The sequence below is a fragment of the Thamnophis sirtalis genome, unplaced genomic scaffold (assembly GCF_051295495.1).
Source record: "Thamnophis sirtalis isolate CommonGarterSnake01/CBP01778 unplaced genomic scaffold, rThaSir2_p1.2 scaffold_2, whole genome shotgun sequence".
In the NCBI taxonomy this organism is placed as follows: domain Eukaryota; kingdom Metazoa; phylum Chordata; class Lepidosauria; order Squamata; family Natricidae; genus Thamnophis; species Thamnophis sirtalis.
In genome coordinates, this window is record NW_028261382.1 from 3850664 (window position 1) to 3871357 (window position 20694).

At 45.7% G+C, this 20694-nt stretch overlaps 2 protein-coding genes across 2 annotated transcripts; both read right to left on the reverse strand.

Moving 5' to 3' along the window:
* Positions 1-912: 912 nt before the first annotated feature.
* On the reverse strand, positions 913-7910 carry LOC148048432 (zona pellucida sperm-binding protein 3-like). Its single transcript, XM_087704033.1, has 9 exons — positions 7479-7910; positions 6693-6811; positions 5826-5929; positions 5002-5179; positions 3824-3941; positions 3625-3716; positions 3203-3339; positions 1669-1788; positions 913-1115 (listed from the first exon to the last, which is right to left on the reverse strand). Exons 1-9 carry the CDS (start codon positions 7908-7910, stop codon positions 997-999), a joined length of 1419 nt encoding a protein of 472 aa, XP_087560159.1. The 3' UTR covers positions 913-996.
* A 3017-nt stretch (positions 7911-10927) lies between these two features.
* On the reverse strand, positions 10928-19583 carry LOC148048433 (protein PML-like). Its single transcript, XM_087707568.1, has 8 exons — positions 19054-19583; positions 17604-18079; positions 15790-16436; positions 14908-14945; positions 14565-14790; positions 13838-13905; positions 13008-13140; positions 10928-12324 (listed from the first exon to the last, which is right to left on the reverse strand). Exons 1-8 carry the CDS (start codon positions 19102-19104, stop codon positions 11603-11605), a joined length of 2361 nt encoding a protein of 786 aa, XP_087563694.1. The 5' UTR covers positions 19105-19583; the 3' UTR covers positions 10928-11602.
* Between the last annotated feature and the right edge of the window lie 1111 nt (positions 19584-20694).

Sequence of the window (20694 nt, forward strand, 5' to 3'; positions counted from 1 at the left end):
CTTAACAGATAATATTGGTTATTTGGATTTCAGCCCCCTTAATAGCAATAGCAGTTAGACTTATATACCGCTTCATAGGGCTTTCAGCCCTCTCTAAGCGGTTTACAGAGTCAGCATATTGCCGCCAATAATCCGGCTTATTTTACCCACCTCGGAAGGATGGAAGGCCGAGTCAACCCTGAGCTGGTGAGATTTGAACAGCCGAACTGCAGAACTGCAGTCAGCTGAGGTAGCCTGCAGTGCTGCATTTAACCACTGCGCCACCTCTTAAACCCTTACTCTTGTTATGTTAAATAGCTGAATGTCACCCCAAGTCACAGGTATCTTGCAAACTGTGCCAGCTATATGGGTTTTGGGCGTTTTCTTATAAGCGAGCTATTCTTGTTCTTAATATCCTGGCTAGTGGTTAGGTATTAACTTCTGTCTGGCTGTTAACGTGTAGCCCACCCCCTCCTATTGCAGAGCAGAACAAACTGTTTTATCTGAGGCAGCCCCCCCCCCCCCATGACTCCCACCTTCTTCCACAGAGCAAAGTAAAAGCAGTTAAATTTTTTTCTTTGAGGCAGCAGCCCACTCCCCCTCCCCCCTTTGCAATGTGAGAGACAGGAAGGAGCAAAGCTCTTAATTGTCCCGGCAAAGAAATGAAGAGAAGAGGAAACATTTTATCAGAATTCATATTCCTCACTCTCATGTCCATTCCATCCATACCTGGGTCCTATCTCCTCTGATCTCCAGGGCATCACCTGGACATACATTCCATCATCTGATCCTTCAGTGGCTTTGTGAGATCCAAAGGAATTCCAAATTATTTTTTCAAGTGAGCCCAATCTTAGGAGGACAAAAATCCTCTAATCTTTGTTTTGATGCTCAGAGATGTTTTCTATGCAAGCACATATACTTGTTTATTGAACAAGGTGTAGGGAGAGGGGGGGGGAACAAGTCTTTTTTAACGCTTTGATTAGTTTATTTTAACATCTTTCCACACTGCATAACATCTTAAGAAGAATTATAACGTCTTTTCCTAGTACAAAAGATTCCTAGAGTGGTCAGGGCCAAGCATGTAGTAAGGGCTATCAAGATGATCCCCACCAGCATCCAAGGAATTTGGAAGAAACCTGAAAAGAAGGGGGGAAAAAACAGTATGGGATTCTCGTAAAACAGGTTTTTTTTTTGCACTGAAAACTAAAAATAAAGAATCGTACACCGCAGGAAATGAAGAGCTGAACATTCTGGTTTTACTTCTCTACAAATCTAAAGAGTGGAACTTAATGACAAGCCAGTGCCATTGAGGTTACTTTTTATCCCAAATTTCTGCTCTGAGAATCTGCTCCTGTCAAAAGATCTAAACAAAAGTTTCCTGCAGATTTACAACTGGACAAGATTACTGTTGACTTCCACTGAGTCCATCTTTCTGGCTTCAAGTAAAACAATTATATAGAATTTCACTAAATTTCATGCAGTTAATACTAAGTCCAAGTGGAAGTAACGGTTTGACCGGCATATTAAAGGAATGTGATGACATAGAAATGCTCTGGCGACTAATCTGGTCCCGAGGTTACAATGTACACCTCTGATTTAGCAAGCAGTGTGAATATACCCAGTTATGGTTAGTTAACACACCATGGATTAATGCAATGTTTGGACTCCATAATCAACATGATACTGTACCATGTTCTGCTGATAAGCTCAACTTATTTTGATTGTCAGGAGGAGTTCTAGAAGTCATGTACGAGTCAAGAATGAGGATGGGACCCAGCATCACGTCAGCATCTGCCTCCTTCGATTTATCTGCACGAGAACAAGATTCACAAGACATTGACGGTAATATAGCGAGTGCCAATTTGGTGTCGTGGTTAAGGCGTCAGGCTAGAAACTGGGAGACTGTGAGTTCTAGTCCCGGCTTAGGTACAAAGCTAGTTGTGCGACCCTTGGGCCCATCCCAACTTGGTCAGTTAGAAAAGAAACTCTCCCAAATCCATTGTTAAGGAAAGTAGCCTTTACTAAAACCAAGTGGTTACAGAGAGCAAAGCCGGATCTGAATTTTTCATGCCCAAAGCATATGGTTAATTTTCCCTTGATCCCATCCTTCCCCCTGGTAATCTCTGTTCTGATAACAGTCCCCCTGGTTTTGTGGGCTGGATGGTGCTGCATTCCGAATAGTGTGACATTGGAATGGCCAGTGGCTCTGTTGAGTAGTTTCGTTTCCGTTCCTGCTAACTTCTCCTTTATCCCACCTTGAGGCTCCCCCCCCCCCCCCCGCTGTTGGATATGCAATAGTTAGACTTAGACTTATATACCGCTTCATAGGGCTTTCAGCCCTCTCTAAGCGGTTTACAGAGTCAGCATATTGCCCCCAACAACAATTTGGGTCCTCATTTTACCCACCTCGGAAGGATGGAAGGCTGAGTCAACCTTGAGCCTAGTTTATTTAATGTTTGAATGTTGAATGTTTATTTTATTTATATGCCGCCCTTTTCCCCCCCGAAGGGGACTCAGGGCGGCTCACAACTCAAACCAGGGAAGGGGGATACAAACAAAAATTAAAGCGACACAACAATGCATAATTTAAAACATGCAACAGTCATACCATTCGAGACGGGGGCAACAGCTCTTTAGCCCCAGGCCTGTCGGAACAGCCAGGTTTTAAGGGCTTTGCGGAAGGCCTGGAGGGTGGTGAGGGTTCGAATCTCCACGGGGAGTTCGTTCCAGAGGGTCGGAGCAGCCACAGAGAAGGCTCTCCTCCGGGTAGTCGCCAGTCGACACTGGCCGGCGGATGGAATTCGGAGGAGGCCTAGTCTGTGGGATCTGATTGGTCTAGTGGAGGTAATTGGCAGCAGGCGGCAGCAGGTGGGATTTGAACAGCTGAACTGCTGAACTGCAGTCAGCTGAAGTAGCCTGCAGTGCTGCATTTAACCACTGCGCCACCTTGGCTCTTGGAATGGCAGGCTGGCAGCCAGTGAAGCATGGCATAGCAGGATGGCAGTCCTGGGAGGGCCAGTCACTTTCTCTCAGCCTTAGGAAAGAGGCAATGGCAAACTACTTATGGAAAACCTTGCCGAGAAAACTGCAGGGACTTGTCCAGTCGATCTCTGAGAATTGGACATGATTGTCCCCCATCTAATATTTCCAGAAACAGAGCAACTACTTCTGAATATCATCCAAGGGAATAGCTCTTTCCCTCTACCAAACCTTGACTACATACCCAATTTAGCAGCCACATCTCTGCCCAGTCTTCTTCCCCCTTGGTCCCAGGATCTGCTGCCTTGACCGAAAGTTTGAACACATTTCTGGGTTTCACAGCAGGAGCAAATATCTGTGTTGCCTTCAACTGGAGCCCAACTGTGGTGAAAAACAAGCCAAAGGGAAACACTTCCTGTAAGGGTGCGCCAATATTTACTTAGAGTCAGAGTTGGAAGGGACCTTGAAGGCCATTTAGTCCAACCCCCTGCCTAGGCAGGAGACCCTACAGTGCAGGGCCTACACCATTTCTGACAGATGGCAGTCCAATCTCTTCTCCAATATTAAATATCTTCCCCTCTTAATAGACCAAAGGTTAGATACTTGACTATATCCTGAATTACTGATAGTTGATGTCTTAAGTTCAAATATTGATCCGTTGCTTACCTGTTCGTAGCTGGACGGAAGGAACAAGCTTTGTTCTCAAGATCAGGAACTTGAGTAGCTGCAGTCACCTTCAAGTGACAAGTGATGTAGATCTAGGAACAAGGTAAAAAGGTGGCTCAACCTAGGTTAGGGCATGGCCAAGAGTGAAACTTCAAAAATATTGCTGTTAGGAGCTGGGCTTTAGAAGGAGGACTCTTACCAGATCTCGGGTGTCCTTGCTAAAACGGAAGACATCCACTGTGAACTGGAGTACATCATCCCTGATCCTTGGTGATAAGAAGGTTGAGCTGGAATCATCTCGTCCGTCTATCAGGCAGCTGGAGGACACAACATCTGTCAACCATGCTTCCTAACTTTTGACACACTTGGTTACCTTAAGGCAGTGGTTCCCAAACTTGGCAACTTTAAGACTTGTGGACTTCAACTCCCAGAATTCAACTTGTGGACTTCAACTCTGCTGGCTGGAGAATTCTGGGAGTTGAAGTCCACAAGTCTTAAAGTTGCCAAGTTTGGGAACCACTGCCTTAGGGCATTTTCCTCTCCTTGTGCAATCTCCAGACAACAGGCCTAGCTGAACCCTGTTGTGTTTAATGTCGTTATGAGTCTGCTCTTTATCCCCCCCCCCCCAAAAAAAATGCTCCCAGGTTTGGCTCAGAAACGGCCAATAAAAACCACACTACATGCAGGATTAACCATCAAACTCAAACAAGCACTCAAGGGCACAGGTAGAAACTGAAGCAATTGACACCATCGCTTCAAGTTAAGATAGAATTTCTATATAAAAATGAGAAAAAAGTAAGCCTGAAGGAGATTTAACAACCCAAACCTTGATAGGAGTGATGTGTTGATGGCTTTTTTTCCTTGTGGACACAAGCATAGAATAAGAACTTCGTTGCAAGCAGGGACCAGAAAGGCCAAGGTAACAAGAGAAAACCCAATTCCTCATACAAATTTAGCCATTTTCATGAGGGTTCTTGGTGCCCTCCGAGCTTGGCTGCTTTCTTGCAGACACTTCGTTGCCCAAAGTAGATAACATAGCAATAGCAATAGCAGTTAGACTTATATACCGCTTCATAGGACTTTCGGCCCTCTCTAAGCGGTTTACAGAGTCAGCATATCGCCCCCAACAACAATCCGGGTCCTCATTTTACCCACCTCGGAAGGATGGAAGGCTGAGTCAACCCTGAGCCGGTGAGATTTGAACAGCCGAACTGCAGAACTGCAGTCAGCTGAAGTAGCCTGCAGTGCTGCATTTAACCACTGCGCCACCTCGGCTCTACATCATCATCAAGGACCCCCCCCCCTTTCAACCCAGAGCTACAAATATTCTCCTTTATTAGCAATTTTCATATATGGAAGCAAGATTATGTCTCTTACCCCTTGTAGTCGATGATGGGATAGCGGGGAATGGAATCCGCCTCCGGGCTCAACGTGGCTACACAGCTATCCACAAAGAGTCGGAGAGGAGTGTGGTTTTCTGCGATTACTTGAGCCTGAATGTACATGACTTCTCCCAACTGGTAGCCGTTGGATGCTCTCTCCGCGCTCCAACCCTCTGAAAACCAAAATCATTCTCATACCCAACATGGAAAGACTTCTTGGATGCAACTTTCAATCTAGGGAACCCAATTCAGATCAGGGCAGAGAGTCCTTTTTTCTCCCATCTATCCTGTCTGCAAAGGAGTATGCACCCCAATCTTAATTCTTATATCGCCGTGTCAAACCATTTTTAAATTTTGTGCGGCCCCTGAATCAGCTGCAGTCTTCTGAAATATCCAGAAGCCCGAATGTACACTCACTGATATCTGCATTTTCCTCCCAGAATTTGAAAGACTATTAGGAACTCTGGAAATGCCACAAAAAGTCAGAAACTATGCAAAATTGTGTATTGAGGAAGCACACACGTACAATTGTGTAACGTCATTTGCAAGGCACATGCACCTATGAGTGTTAGACAAGCATGATCTGGCCCTGTGCACAACACAATGCAAAAGCAGAATCAATTTTTAAACCAAGAGTTTTTTAAAAAATGGTTTCCCTGATGAAAATATGATGAAAAAGTTATTTGTGCGCAGTTAAGGTGTACTCTTTCTTTGGGCCCTCATGTTCACAAAACTAGCGAAGAAAGAGCGGGCTTCTGGAAGTGATTATGAGCCAACAAATCATTCCCCACCCCTAGCAACCACATAAAAAGAAGTTACCATTCATCAAATGTAAAGAGAAGCGGAGTTTTTCTTCTGCAGAAATCGTTGACGTGAATGGAATCCATGTTGGCTTGATTGCCTTAAGGCTTACATTGTTTTTCCTGAAAATAGAGAGACAGACAGGTAAGGTCTCCCAGAGAACAAGTCATTCCTTAGCTGTAAGAGCCAAGGTGGCGCAGTGGTTAAAAGCAGCACTGCAGGCTACTGCTAGATCAGCAGGTCAGCGGTTCAAATCTCACCGGCTCAGGGTTGACTCAGCCTTCCATCCTTCCGAGGTGGGTAAAATGAGGACCCAGATTGTTGGGGGCAATATGCTGACTCTCTGTAAAACCGCTTAGAGAGGCCTGAAAGGCCTATGAAGCGGTATATAAGTCTACTGCTATTGTTCCCTTCGTCTGGCAGCTCTGCGCATGCGCACACTGGAAACAGGCTCCAGCTGTTCGTCTGCCTCATTAATGTCTGACTCTGAATGCAGCTGATAACTGGCATATGGTCTTGGACCCCTCTCTGCCTCCTCAGAGCCTTCCCCAGATTCCAGGACTGTCCCAGGTTCCTCCCCAACCTCCCCACTGTCCGAATCTGCTGCCAGCTCTGCTGGGCCACAACATTCTCATCCAAGAAGCTAATTGGATTGAAAGCTAAACACCTTCAAAGAAAAACAAGAATGTCCAGATGCCTCTTGAAAAAAATACACCTTTGAGTCTACAAGTTATGATAAACTAGCTTGGACCCACTTGCTAGAGGGGAGATGGCTGGGTTCTTTTATTCCACAGGATGTCCCCATCTCCCACCCAAGGTAACCCTCTCTAACAGAGTCCAAGCCCACCTCACGTTTTTATTAGTTTCATCCTCTTGAGAGCTCACCTTGGGTAATGGCACTCAATGGGGACGTCAACCGGACTGGTTCTTACAATCACACTGTGAGGAGAAGGGGTTGGCTTGTAATGAAGGCTGATGCTGTAGACTAGAAACTCCGGAGTCATCTAGAGAAAGGAAAAATGAGATGCGAGATGCAGCAATTAACCCAGAAGTGAATTTAGTGCTTGCAACGGGGAGTTTCTTGGCATGGGAAAAACACAGGTTCTTCAAAATCTTGGAACAGCAGAAACATGGAATAGCAAGAAAGCCTCACACCAAGTCTGTTCAGAGTTCTTTCATTCTTGGTTTCCCCTGTGTTTTAAGGCAGCTAGCAGCCAAACAAATGTAAAACAAGCCCCAGGTGAGACAGTGTAAAATAATGAAAGCCTTTTCTACACCTTCCCACTTTCAGAAAGTGACTTCCGCCCAGTTGTAACTTGTGACAATAATGCTGGTTTAACTGCATTCCTCTATCAACTCCCAGAGATAACTGGGTACTTCAGAACAGAAAGAGGACTGGAAGGGGAAGGAAGGAAAGCGGGGAGGGGGAACAGTACCTAGGAAAGAAAAGCATTGGTGGTTCTTGTGGGCAATCCAGCTGTTTTACTTGTCCTGAAAATGAGGGTCTCCTGCTTGAGCAGGGGGCTGGACTAGAAGATCTCCAAGGTCTCTTCCAGCTCTGTTCTGATTCTCATTATCCTAGTTATCCTGGCTAGTATCAGGGCTACATTTAGGCACCTGCCTAAGGAAACAAGGATTGGGTTTGCAGAAAAAAAGCCTTTCAACCTTTACCTGCAAAACACTCCCACACTGATGGAGGCCTACGCTGAAGATTACGGTGTTCTCAGCAGCATCGTAGGAGGTGGGCTGGCAGCCAGTTGGCCCCAAGGTCAGGTCCTCCACCTGGACGAGCCTCCCCGTGCCAAACAGGTCTCTCTTCACGGTCACCACCACCTGGGACTCTTCACACTGGGCCAGCACAGGGGACAGGAGGGACAAAGCTCGTGCCTGGGAAGCATCTACCCAAGCCGAAGGATAGGTCTCAACCCCAGAAGGCAGGTAGAGCTGCCTCCTAGGATCAGGCGTGTTGGAAAACCTCTGCATGTAATCCCAGTGGTCCGAAGAGGCCGCTTCCCCAATTAGCCAACAAGCTAAAACAATGGCCACATTCCGTAAGGGTCCCATCCTTGTCTGTTCTAGGAAGCTGGCAGAAAAGACCAACATCTACCCAGGATCCCTTTTTATCCTAACTCCTGAAAGGCCCACCTCCTCTCACCTGGCTGAGATGACCAGGCAGCTAATCAGCTTCCTCTTCAGCCAGCCCAAATCCTGCAAAGCACCAAGAAAACATGAGTTTGGAGCTCCCCGCAGCTGCAAGCTCTCTGCTGGGCCAGAGGGGAGGGGGGGAAGAGGTGAATTTCATGTAGGTTAAGAGCTTCAGCCCTTCTTCTGAAAGTACTTGGATTTACATAGGGCCAAAGAGGGTGTGTGATCAACTGGTTGAAACTACATGGGGAGTATCTTAGAGGTCCTGTTTCCAACATTGAAAGGGATTTTCTTGGGTGTTTTTCTCTTTTAATGTTTCTCTTCTCATCCAAGGAGCTTCTCCAGTTTTTTTCCCCAGAAGAAGCTTCATGGATGAGCAATGAAATGTTTTCAAAGTGTTGAAAGAAATGTCCTTCTGGGTTCAGTTTCCAAGTGGGGAAAAAAGACACTGGAAACCTGGAGGCTGCTTGGAAAGATGGTTTAATGGTGGACAGGATCACATGGCTTGAGCTGCTGAACAGAAAATGGGGGAAATCCCATGCTTCCAGATGTTGGGTGAAGAAGAAAAAAAGAGACACAGAGATGCTGAAAGTCCCTGGTTTTCTGCCCTCTCTGGCCTTTGATCTTGATCTTGTATTCTGATTGGTTGTCAGACTCCCATGGGACCATGCAGGGGCAACTTCTAGGTTGCGTTTTGAGTCCCAAGTTTGGTTGAGCATCGCTTCTTCCCAGGTGCCCTGTGGTTAGATGGGTAAAGGGCTAATACTATCATGCCTTAATCCCATTGCCCTGGAGCTGAAGTAGGGGAGATCTTTGTTATGTAGAATGGACTGGCTCAGGCCCTTTAATACCCCATTGACAAAGGTGGGGGCTATTAGGAGGGAATCTGTTTCCTGCCTAAAAAACATGTTTCTCCATTTCTGTTCCAGGGAAATATAATATTCCGCCTTTTTCAATATTAGGTTAAGGGAACCTGACTGCCTTCTCTCCCAAGTTCTGAGGTCAGGTAGAGAATTTGAACCCAGGTCTGGAGTGACCTTTGCTGTAGGCCAATGTCTGACTGAATGCAATACAATAGTGAGTAATCAGCCGCTTTCGGATATTGAGGGTAAAATATTCCAGCGTTTCTGAGTAAATTGCATACAGTTTATCTGATAGGGACATTTTGCAGAATTAAATTTATCTTTTCTTTGCTTAGTAACTGTATAAAAAAATAAGTTTGTCATGCTTGGAAGCCAACATTCATATATACTCCTAGCTTACTACTAGGCAGACATTCTGGCTATCTCAAAAGAATCTTAACATTAACTATGTTTTAAGCTGCAGAATGTGTGAGCTCATCCACTCCTGGGTCTGGCAAGGTTAATCCTTGTTGGAATTAGAAATCCCCTACCTCCTGGGCTGGGTTCACAACATACAAAGCTACAAATAAAATATCATGGCTTGATGCGGTATCCCTATGTGGATCTTGTCCCCAAACCACGGTAAAACAAGGTGATATTTGTAGGCAAGGCAAACAGATCTCATCTTAAAGCAGTGTTTCCCAAACCTGGGACTTTGAAAATCTCTGGCCCTCAACTCCCAGAATTCCCTAGCCAGCATCCCTGGCTGGGGAATTCTGGGAAATGAAGTCCAGGCTTCTTCAAGTTGCTAAAATTGGGAAGCGCTGCCTTAAAGATAGTTGCATTCTGCAAGGATGGCATTCTGGCTTTGCCATTTTCTAATCAAGATGTTTGTGTGTGTGTGTGTGTGTTGTACATGTGTGTGACACTCAGTCACCCAAAAAGAGAAACAGCTGGTTATGGTTTCAGACTCCACGCAGGAGGAGAATGCTTGCAGCTAAAGAAAAGGAATATCAGGTGCAATACCAAGTTTCAGTGGGAATGAGAAGAGAAACTCAAAAGATAAAATAGCTTTATTGTTTTGCGTTTATGGTGGAAAAAGGAGCATCTGTTGAAGCATCGGTTCTAAATCTCACATTTTTCAATATGTAATTTTGTGGATAGAAGCAGGACCTCAAATCCTTAAGATTATCTGACCTCAAAAAAACAACAACCAGATACTTAAGGTTTCCAAGTGACCAACTGGGCGTTGGGAGGTGAAAAAGGTTCATCAGAAGCAAAACTAATCTTGGATTTCATGTAGGAAATTGTTAATACAATAACTTTATTGCAACTTCTAATATTGCTGTTGCCTTTAACCTATATGTAGGATATATGATTTCCTGGGTCAAAAGACATAAAAACTGGAAAGAAACAACACGTGTGACATAACAGGTACTGCTAACTATGACTTCTAGTCTTACTTCTCATTGACTAGAGGTTTTTTTTGCAGCGGCTAGTAGTTGAAGTTCACCCAACTACAACTGAAGACGTTCTAAAACACTAGCTGAGCTTTCATGGTGGACATTCAGATTTCATATCATCAATTAAAAGAAGGATTAGGGGAGACACGAAAGCAGTCTTGCAATATTTGAGGGGCTGCTACAGAGAAGAGGGAATCAAACTATTCTCCAAGGCACCTGAGGGCAGGACAAGAAGCAGTGGGTGGAAACTAATCAAGGAGAGAAGCAACTTAGAGCTAAGGAGAAATTTCATGACAGTTAGAACAATTAATCAGTGGAACAACTTTCCTCCAGAAGTTACGAGTGATCCAACACTGGAAGTTTTTAAGAAGATGTTGGATAACCATTTGTCTGGTGTAGGGTTTCCTGCCTAAGCAGGGGGTTGGGCTAGAAGACCTCCAAGGTCCCTTCCAACCCTACTCTATTGTAATCATTTCATGTGTCTGAGCAAAGAGTTCCTTGAGAGATACCAAAATCGACTGAGAAAACCTTTGGGGTTGGATTTTGAACCATTGCCTCAAGCCATAATGCGGTCAGCACAAAGTTGTGGTACATAAATCAAGGCTCATGGCTTCACATAATGCACAAACCTCACCATCTGTGGTTGATTCCATAAAGCAGTTTGAAGCCTGTGTGGTTTCACTTCGGAAGAAGTCCCTTGTGTTCCCAGAAGGGTCATTTTATGTTGTGGCCCGCCAGCAGAGCTGGTGGAAGACTCAGACAGTAAGGCGGTTGGGGAGGAACCTGGGCCAGTCCTGGAGTCCGGAGAAGGCTCTGACAAGGGCTCTGTGTCAGAGGCGGGGAGGGGGCCAGGGCCGTCTGACAGTTATCAGCTGCCTTCGGAGTCAGATATCAGTGGGGCAGAAGAACAGTTGGAGCCTGTTCCCGATGTGTGCATGAGCAGAGCTGCCAGGAGAACAGCTAAGGAACAAGGACCGACTTGGGAGTAAAGGCACAGGTGGATGGTGAATGGCCCCTCCCAGAAGAAATAAAGAGGAGTGAAAGGGGAGTTTGCAGGAGACAATTAGTCCAATTCATGAGGGTGAAGATCTGTTCCTGATTTCTTGCCAAGGAATTGCTGCTACTGCTTGGAGTTTGGAAGATATCGGCCTGGCAGCTCTTCAAGCCTGATAAAAGGCCTGTAGTTGTGAAATCTCATGAAAGACTGTTGGCCGGGACGTTGTTGGAGAGGAATTCCCTTTAACCTAAATAGAAGAGGTTTTATCGGGACGAGGAGGAGTCGGCTTCATGATCTCGGGAGGCCTCGGTGAGGACATTTTAACTCCACTATAAGGAAGAGTGTTCCTTAACGAATCTCTGGAAGGGAAGAACTTTGAAAGGATGATAGGAGGTTTTCGAAATACTTGCGGATCTTGCTCAAGCGTTGAATTTTTTTCTCCCCGATCCGCAGCCTGGAGTTCAAGCACCTGCACAGTTTCTTCAGCCCTTTCTCGGGATCGCTTTGATAGACGGACTGAAGGATGAAAAGGGAGATATTGTGCAGGGCCAAAGTCTGCACCGAGGGCATGGAGAGGACTTTCTCCCGCAGGAGAGGCTGAAGTGAGGCGTAACATCTGAAGCTGGAGCAGGCGATGAGAGGCCTACTCTGGAACAGGTTGTTAATTTCAAAGATGGTACTGAGGTCCTTGAGAGTCTTGGCGCAGTCATCCGCCTTGGTGCTGTCCAACTGTCCCCACAGATATATCTTGTCCAGATTCTTCAGTGAATAATTAGAGATTTCTGGGAACTTCTCTCTGATGAGGGGCAAAGCATCCAAGAAACCAAAGATGGACGCCTTGAACTGCTCTTCTTTGTTCATCTTCTGAAGGGCATCAAGCAGGGCAGGGAGGTTCATGGACCACAGGTTGTATCCCACCAAAATGGGCCTCTGGAGGCTGCTGAGATACTTCAGGAACTCATCCATGCCGAACACAAGGACTCTGTCCCTTGCGGTCTCCAGGCAGGAAATCGTAACACTGAAAATGGTGGCGTCCTCTCCGAGGGCAACCAGGTGAAAGATATTTCCTGCTGCATTGAAAAGAGAGACATCATTGGTCTAGGTTGAGGGATGAAAGCGATGGACCTTAACACGTTTCTCATACTTAACAAGAATACAGGTAGCCCTCGACTTACAACAGTTCATTTAGTGATGGTTTGAACTGACAATGGTCATACGATTCCCATGATCACGTGAGATACAATTGGACGCATGACAACCAGTTTATATTTAGGACAATCTGCAGTGTCCCCGGCACCAAGTGAGCTGCAGTGGCACAGTGGGATTCAGCCTGAGAATCAGAGGTGGGATTCAGCAGGTTCTGACCAGTTCTGGAGAACCGGTAGTGGAAATTTTGAGTTGTTCGGAGAGCCTGTAAATAACACCTCTGGCTGGCCCCGCCCCCATCTATTCTCTGCCTCCCAAGTCCCAGCTGATCCGGAGGGAATGGGGATTTTGCAGTAACCTTCTCCTGCCACGCCTACCAAGCCACACCCACAGAACCGGTAGTAAAAATATTTGAATTTCACCACTGCCTGCAAGGCTATGGGCCTTAGTGCCACTCTTGTCAGGGGTGATGTTGTCCCTCATGCTTTGTGGTTTCAGGTCATTCTATGAAACAGAAGGCTGAGTTGGCCTACTTCAGGCAAGGGGACCACACTTGGCTCCCAGGATAGATATGCTCACCAATATCTTGGAGATCAAGGCCACTTACACAGAGACTTGAGGTCAAAGAATATGATCTTGGACTGTGAGCTGACATCTTCCGTTTGGCATAATGGATAATTCACAGGACTTTTCTGGTCACCGGGTGATGTAAGGTTGATGTCCAGGGGAAGGATCGACATCTACAAAGAAGATGAACAATCAACGTTATGCTCTGGAGATACAGAACTATTTGACTTGTCTCCTCAATCATGATATTTTTTTTGGGTAAAATGTGGTAGAACTGAATCATGAAACTCAACTGTTAAGGCAAGAATCTTGTTAACTAACAGACATATTGCAGTAAATAAATTGTAGTTGAGATCAGTGGTGGGATTCAGATTGTTTTTACTACCAGTTCTGTGAGTGTGGCTTGGTGGGCATGGCATGGCTTGGTGGGCATGGCAGGGGAAGGATACTGCAAAATCCCCATTCCCTTTGGATCAGCTGGGACTTGGGAGGCAGAGAATAGATGGGGTCGGGGCCAGTCAGAGGTGGTATTTACCGATTTTCCGAACTACTTAAAACTTTCGCTACCGGTTCTCCAGAACTGGTCAGAACTTGCTGAATACCACCTCTGGTTGAGATCCTCCTTTGATGACAAGAAACCACGTGAAACGGGCTAAATACTCTGTTTTCTCCGTGTTAGACATGGTCAACAGAGATATTGCTGTTCCAGACAATGCAGTGAAAGGAGGATCCGTGAATCGTTTCTTGAGGTGGCATAGATAGATGTCCTCAAATTTATTGGTCTACAAATCATTGTACCTCTTGGGGCAGAAACTCATGAAGAGAATGCCAAGGAGATGGCATTCTGGAACTAGGTGAATATGGACTCACCTCAGCTTCATCATCATCATCATCAGTGGATTCTTCTTCTGAAGAAATGTTCATCAAACAGTTATCTTCTGTCAAAGAAAGGACATGTGTTAAGGAATAGCCATAATGAAATCACAATGAAAAGCTACTTCTTGGATAATGTTCCATAAACAGCATCAATCACGACATCTATGTGTGGTTACCACGTAGATAAACCTTCTCCAGGAGGTTCCTAACTTTCAGGCCTTCTAACCGGGGCCCCATTGGTCCTGTAATTGGGTTTATTCAGTGGTGGGATTCAAATAATTTAACAACTGGGGGGGGGGGGACACACACAAACAATCTGCTACTTGCAAGTTTGATAAGGCTTTTGATAAAGTTAACTCTTCCTTTAAATAATCAAAATTGAACAATGGGGTGATGAGTTACACAAATAATCTGCTACTTGCAATTTTGATAAGGCTTTTGATAAGGTTAAATTGAACAATGGGGGGATGAGTCACACAAATAATCTGCTACTTGCAATTTTGATAAGGCTTTTGATAAGGTCAACTCTTCCTTTAAATAACCAAAAGGCCTTTTCATCAATCATCATCCTTGTGGCAGCATTATTCTCTGGGCCTTCCTTGGGATGAACCTCACACAGAAAAACTGCCCTTCATACCTCCAAAAATAGGATCTCTTTTATGCAGAGAATTTTAAGGGTCTCTTGAAATTTCAAGATGAGGTGTCCTGAATGTAACACTACCTTGATCAGATGAATGTAAATCGTTATGAGCAATCTGTAGAGTGTCATCAAGGGATTGTCTGAGGCCTTCTTGAGTTGCTGGGACGTAAGAACCTCCAGTGGCTCCATAACTGGTCCCTGGTTCCTCATCATTTAACAGCTCAATTTTGACCATTTTGGGATGGTGCTCGGTGTTCGTTTCCTGCTCAGTGCATTCCCTTTTTACCAATAATCTTCCAAAAATGTTCTAGAAGGAAAACAAAACAAAATGATGATATTTCAGTAGTGAGCGGTGTATCTTGGATACAGGTAGTCCTTGTATCCTTCGTCTGTATATATTGGATATCTGTGGACGTCATCTTACCTCCTTAGGCTTAGTTTGGGGTTTAGCGGGAACAGTTTCTATAGAAGGTAGAAAACAAAAGGATTAGAAAACAGGGCAAGAGGGTAAAGATGCAGTCATAAAAAATATAATCCTACAGTTGTTTTGCTGGTAATTATGTCTCTTTCAGAAAGCTATGTGTTTGGGACCTTGGAAAGAGCAATAATAGATTAAATACAGCCATAATTATTAAAGTATTCTGGGAATTGAAGTCTTAAGGTTGCCAACTATAGAGAGCCCTGATCTAGCTTCTTAAAAGGCACTGTTAACGCTGGCCTCTGGTGTTGGATTCGTAACTCCAGATCCTCTGGGAAACAACTGGTTGCCTAAGATCGGTCTACTACTCAGATGAGCCTCAGCCTCTGTGGTTTTATTGATTTATTTACAGATTTATATTTCATATTTTTAAACTGCCCTCTTAACTCTCTCAAAAGTTTTAAAATTGTAGAAACCACATGAAGGAACCTTCGACTTGCCACCATTCAGTTAACGAAGATTGGAAGTCACAGAAAAAATGACTTATGACTCGTCCTTGACGTTACGACCATTTGCACCATTCCCACACTCACGTGGCTGTAATTTGGATGCTTTGAAACCAACCTGCATTTATGGCAGTTTTCAGCCACATCCTGCGGTCCACAGCCACGAATGCAATGTGTGTCTTTCCTAGTTTATTCATTTATTATGAAATGTATTTGCCGCCCATCTCATGCCCAACAACTCTGGGTGGCTTATAATACAGCTGGCTTCCGACAAGCGAATGGGGGAAGCCGGATTCATTTTAACGACCGCAGGAGCCACTTAATGACCGTGGTAGAAATGATCCTAAATTGGGTCCATTTCCCTGACGACTGGCTTAATAACGGCGCTTAGTGACGGAAATTCCATGTGTTATAAATGGAGGACTACCTGCACATCTTTGCAAAACCTTACTGTTGTCTTTTGTCATTCTTTCAAGCAAATTTTGGAGTTGGCTCTGGATATCTACGAAGTTCCTCACTTCGATTCCTTCTACCGTAGAGGGCTGCTTTTTTCTGAGCTCCATCATGGACTTTTTCAGGAAAGGATGTATCTCCAACACCTCCTGGCCAGAAGCATAGAGATGCAACTTCTCCACCAACCTCTGGCTGGATGTGATTCTCTGGACCACGCCCTCCATCTCCTGCAGCTTCTTCTTCACGTCTTGGACCTGGTGGTTATGATGGGACTCTACCTCTGCTAAGAATCCTTCGCCCTTGGCTCGCAACATCTGGATCATCTCCTCTATCTTCTGCTGGATCAGCTCTTGTGTCTCATTCCTCATCTGCTCCATGTTTTTCACCAGATCCTCAAGGTCGCTGGAGGTCTTGTCGTAGACGTTCTTCTTCTCCTTCAGCTCTGCGCTCATGTTCTGCAATTCGCTCTGCCTGGACTGGATTTCCTGGCTGATGTCGCAATGTTGACCCATGTGCTTGCTGTCCAGTAGGGCGCAAATAGCACACATGGATTGATTGCACTGCCTGCAGTAGAGGCTGGGGAAACAAGAAAGGCAAAGCTTATGTTTTTTGGTTGGAACTGCTGTCCATACCTGATCACTTCATGGACCTCAAAACTGGGTCTTTAGCACCCCATCAGGTCATGTTAAGACACCTGAGCATCTTCAAGCATGTCACAAATCACATTCAGGAGGACAAGAACATTACCTGTTGAGTAACATCTGAAACTACTAGATTAAAACTATGGAGGAAGTACACTATTTATCATGAAGTTTGGAAAAAATGTCTTTTTCGGAAACAGGAAACAGATGGAGGGATTTAGGGCTCTCTTTGATTGAGGCCCCCATCAAAGATTGACCTAGTCAAATCCAACAAGACTTACATAAGAAAATATCAAAATGTAAATATACAGGTGGAAGAATGATCTGAATTGACATATGTTAAATAACAATTATAAGAAGGTATATTTAAGAATGAATTTGAAAGAGAAAATAAAAAACTTTAAAAAAAAATCAAACAAGAGTCAAACAATTGTCCCAAAATATCCAGATTCACGATTGCCCAAGCTATCTGTTGCTTTGAGTACGGGACCTACACTGGATTAAAACTATGGAGGAAATAAACCATCAATATTAAGAGAAGCCTCTTCACAGGAGAACAGATAGATAGAATAACGATAGAATAATTGAAGTTCAGGGTGGAACTGTGGGATCCTTGATACTCCCTTGAGCTTGGAGCTCAGGACACCAAGGAACCCAAGGTCAGAGAAGGACCAAGGATTCCACAGAGAATTGAATGTGAAGTGGGATTCAGGGACTTCTCTGCCTGTTCTCCAAACTAAGATTGCCCCAGTTAAAACTAGCTAGAGATACCCAACACACAGCTAGAACAATTGTCCCTAAAGAACTATCCAGATTCGTGATTGTCCAAGCTAAGGTGCTTCCATCATGAGAAATTGGAGACTCATCTGCAAGAATGGCACTTCTCTTCTTCCCATCATATTGTTCTATCTTAGCTAGTTAGTTCAAAATGTCTCTACACTTTGCTCCAGATGTCTATTGGAGCAACAAACTTCACTGCTTCTTGCCCCAGATTCGAAAACCATCCGTTTCTGGACGGACTGGAAAGCCAGGCAGTGGCTAAGATGGTGGTGGCTTAAAAGAGCTACTCTGCTTGAGCATGAAGCAGAGACGGAGAACCTACCTTAGCATTTGGGTATTGTGCCCCGCCTTGGAACAAAACATGGGTTTTCTGATGGTTGAGAGGAAGCCTTTGCAAGAATCTGTCTGGAATTCCTTCAGCGGTCTGGCTTCGTGACTGTATTGCTTCAGGTATCTCTGGTGGCTTTGGAAACACAAGAGGCAGAGGAAGTCCTGGCAGGTAGAACACCAAAACTTGGCCTCTTTCTTACAGTTGTCGCAAACCAAATCTTTGCTCCCAGTGACCTTCTGGTAGAGGCCGAGCTTTCCTTGGAGGTTGGCGAAGAAAACGTTGTCCAGTTTCTCGGGGCTCTCTGCCAGGTGGAAGTATGGCGTCGCGCAGATGGCGCAGACATCGGACGTTTCATTTTCTTCAAGGCACTGCGAGCAGAGATTGTGAAGGCAGGGCAGGAGTTTGGGGCTGGCCACCTCTGCGTGGCATCTGTCACATAGAAGGAACTGGAACTCCTGATTCATCGCCTGTCAAAGGGGGAGATCTCAGTTAATCCAACAGTAGAACGCAACTGGAAAGTAATGAAATATGAGCAGGACGTCGGATACTGCTAGCCGGGACATGTGGAAAGTTGGGTGTGGCGGAGGACTTAGAAGGAGGAGGAAGTCAGCCGCAAACGAAAAGCAAACAAGGGGACCTAACAACACCACAGGGAGTTAGTTTCCTTGTTTGGTTTCCTTCCAACGCTGTTGATTCTCCGTTGGGTAGAAAAATCTAAACCAGGGATGGCGAACCTTTTCCTTACTGTGTGCCAAAATTGCGCCTCCACGCTGCCCACTCTATTTCCCCTCCCTTCACCACCACCCCCGTGCATGCACGCGAGACCCTTCCTCAGGCTCCGGAGTCTTTCCTGAAGCCTGGGGAGGGTGAATACATCTTACATCTATCTATGTACATATATTCCTCTTATAACTATTATTCTGTGCTATTCTTTATATAAAACACATCTTACATTCCCTCCCCCTTATTAATTATCTGGTTTCATGATTGTTTTCAGGGTTGACTCAGCCTTCCATCCTTCCGAGGTGGGTAAAATGAGGACCCAGATTGTTGTTGGGGGCGATATGCTGACTCTGTAAACCGCTTAGAGAGGGCTGAAAGCCCTATGGAGCGGTATATAAGTCTAACTGCTATTGCTATTGCTATTCTAATGTCTTAATCTTTGCAAGCCCTTCTCAAGGGGGCAGCCCCCCCCCCGCCCGGTGTTCTAAGGGCAAGCATCTCCCCTCTCCCTCCGCCCCCCTGTAAAACTCTTAGATGGGACCAAACTGGTGGAAAAGTGGGGGGCTTCTCACCCACTCCCCCACCCCCAAACTGCAGGAAGTGTTCAGCATTGGAGAGGGCTAAGCCCCTGCTGTCTTTCTGCTCCGGGGTTGACAGCCCACCGCCCGCCCATCCCCTACCCCGCTTACTTTGCAACAAACCGACCCCCGAAGCTTACCGTCAACTGGAAAGCGGGCGCCTCTGGCTCCGAGGCAGCTTCTCCGGCCATCGCAGCTCCTTTGCAACGCCGGGCAGCTTTCTAATGCCGGAGGAAGGTGCGGTCTGCGAAGCTTTTAACTTTCGTTTTTCCAGGCAACTCGCCTCTCGTCTTGCGAAAGGAGGAGGCGGGTGGTTCTCTCTTGCGCCCGCGGGCGCTCTTCTTTTGCACGCACCGCTGCCAGGAGGATTCAGACTTTGCCCCTGGGGGAGGACTCCCTTGGAACAGGGAAATCTTCCTGCTGGGGGGACGGAGGGAGGGAGGGAGGGAGGGGAGAGGGATGCTCCAGGGATAGTAGGCAGTTTCTCAAAACTCAAAGGGAGGGGGTGGTGGAAGGCGGGGGTGGAAGGGAACGAGCCAACCTTTGATCTCCGGTAGTTTGTTTCTGAAATGGGAATTTTGTTGCAGCTTTGGAAGTCAAATGGATTCTGGAAGAAAGGGAGGTGGGAGGAAAAAAGGGAGAAAGGGAGGGAAGGAAAGAGAGAGAGGAAGGGGAAGGAGGGAAAAGGAAGGAAGGGATGGTGGGAGAGAAGGGAGGGAAGGAGGGAAGGAAGGAAAGGAGGGAGAAGGAAGGGAGGAAGAGAAGGAAAGGAGGGAGAAGGAAGGGAGGAAGGGAAGGGAAGGAGGAAGAAAGGAAAGAGGGAAGGAAGGAGGGGAAGGAAAGAAGGGAAGGAAGGAAGGAAGGAAAGGAGGAAAAAAGGAAAGATGGCAGAGGGAAAGAAGGAAGGAGGGAAAGAAGGAAGGAAGGTCCAGATCCTTCCACTGCCCTCTTTCCATGTATTTCTAGGATCTGCAATTCCAGTCCAAATTCAGAGCTCAAAGTCCTGGAGATGAAATGAATTCCCACTTTCTCCAAATCAAATTCATAACTGAAAAAAGAAGACACATTTTAAATGGTTTCCCCCCCTGTAAACTTAAGAAGCCCTGGCGCACAAATTTTGGAAATAAGAAGTGATGTAACTTGTGTAAGACTTTTCCTTCCCCTTTGGTATAAAGTGGGGGGTGTGTGGAACCCCTCCCCCCTTTTGAAGATGCTCAGTAGTGACAGACCTTTGGCCCCCACTGTCTCATTTCAAAAGGCGGCTGAATGGGGCAATCCAGGGAGTAGATGGGCTGGGAAAGACTGGGGCATAAAGTCTTCAGAAGTTTGCTGGGCTAATTCCATACCCCCTCCCCTCTCTCTCCACTCCCCCCCCCTTTCTCCAGCTGGTTGTCAGGGAAATGGATGCAGGAAGATGGAATTAAAAAAAACTAAGAACCGTCATAAAGTAGATCTCTGTGCAGCCAGGTCTCTCTCTCCCCTTTCTCTCTCTCCCTCTCCCTCTTATCTCTCTCTCTCTCTCTCTGCCCCCTCTCTTTTTCTCTCTCTCTCATCTTTCTCTCTGCCTTTCTCTCTCTTATTTCTCTCTCTGCCCCCTCTCTTATTTCTCTGTTATTTCTATCTCTGCCCCTTTCTCTCTCTCTCTCTTATTTCTCTCTCTTTTCTCTCTCTCTCTCTCTCTCTTATTTCTCTCTTATTTTTCTCTCTGCCCCTTTCTCTCTCTCTCATTTCTCTCTTATTTGTCTGCCCCTTTCTCGCTGTCTTATCTATCTATCTGCCCT

Excerpts from the sequence above, each read along its gene's own strand:
- LOC148048432 (XM_087704033.1), bottom strand. The coding sequence starts at position 7,910 with ATGTTGGTCTTTTCTGCCAGCTTCCTAGAACAGACAAGGATGGGACCC. Across the intron at positions 6,812-7,478 it reads AGTGTGGGAGTGTTTTGCAG|ATGACTCCGGAGTTTCTAGT; the intron begins GTAAAGGTTGAA and ends TCCTTTCTCTAG. Across the intron at positions 3,942-5,001 it reads CCCATCATCGACTACAAGGG|CTGCCTGATAGACGGACGAG; the intron begins GTAAGAGACATA and ends TGTGTCCTCCAG.
- LOC148048433 (XM_087707568.1), bottom strand. The coding sequence starts at position 19,104 with ATGGCCGGAGAAGCTGCCTCGGAGCCAGAGGCGCCCGCTTTCCAGTTG. Across the intron at positions 16,437-17,603 it reads CACAATACCCAAATGCTAAG|CCTCTACTGCAGGCAGTGCA; the intron begins GTAGGTTCTCCG and ends TTGTTTCCCCAG. Across the intron at positions 13,906-14,564 it reads TTTACATTCATCTGATCAAG|AAGATAACTGTTTGATGAAC; the intron begins GTAGTGTTACAT and ends TTTCTTTGACAG.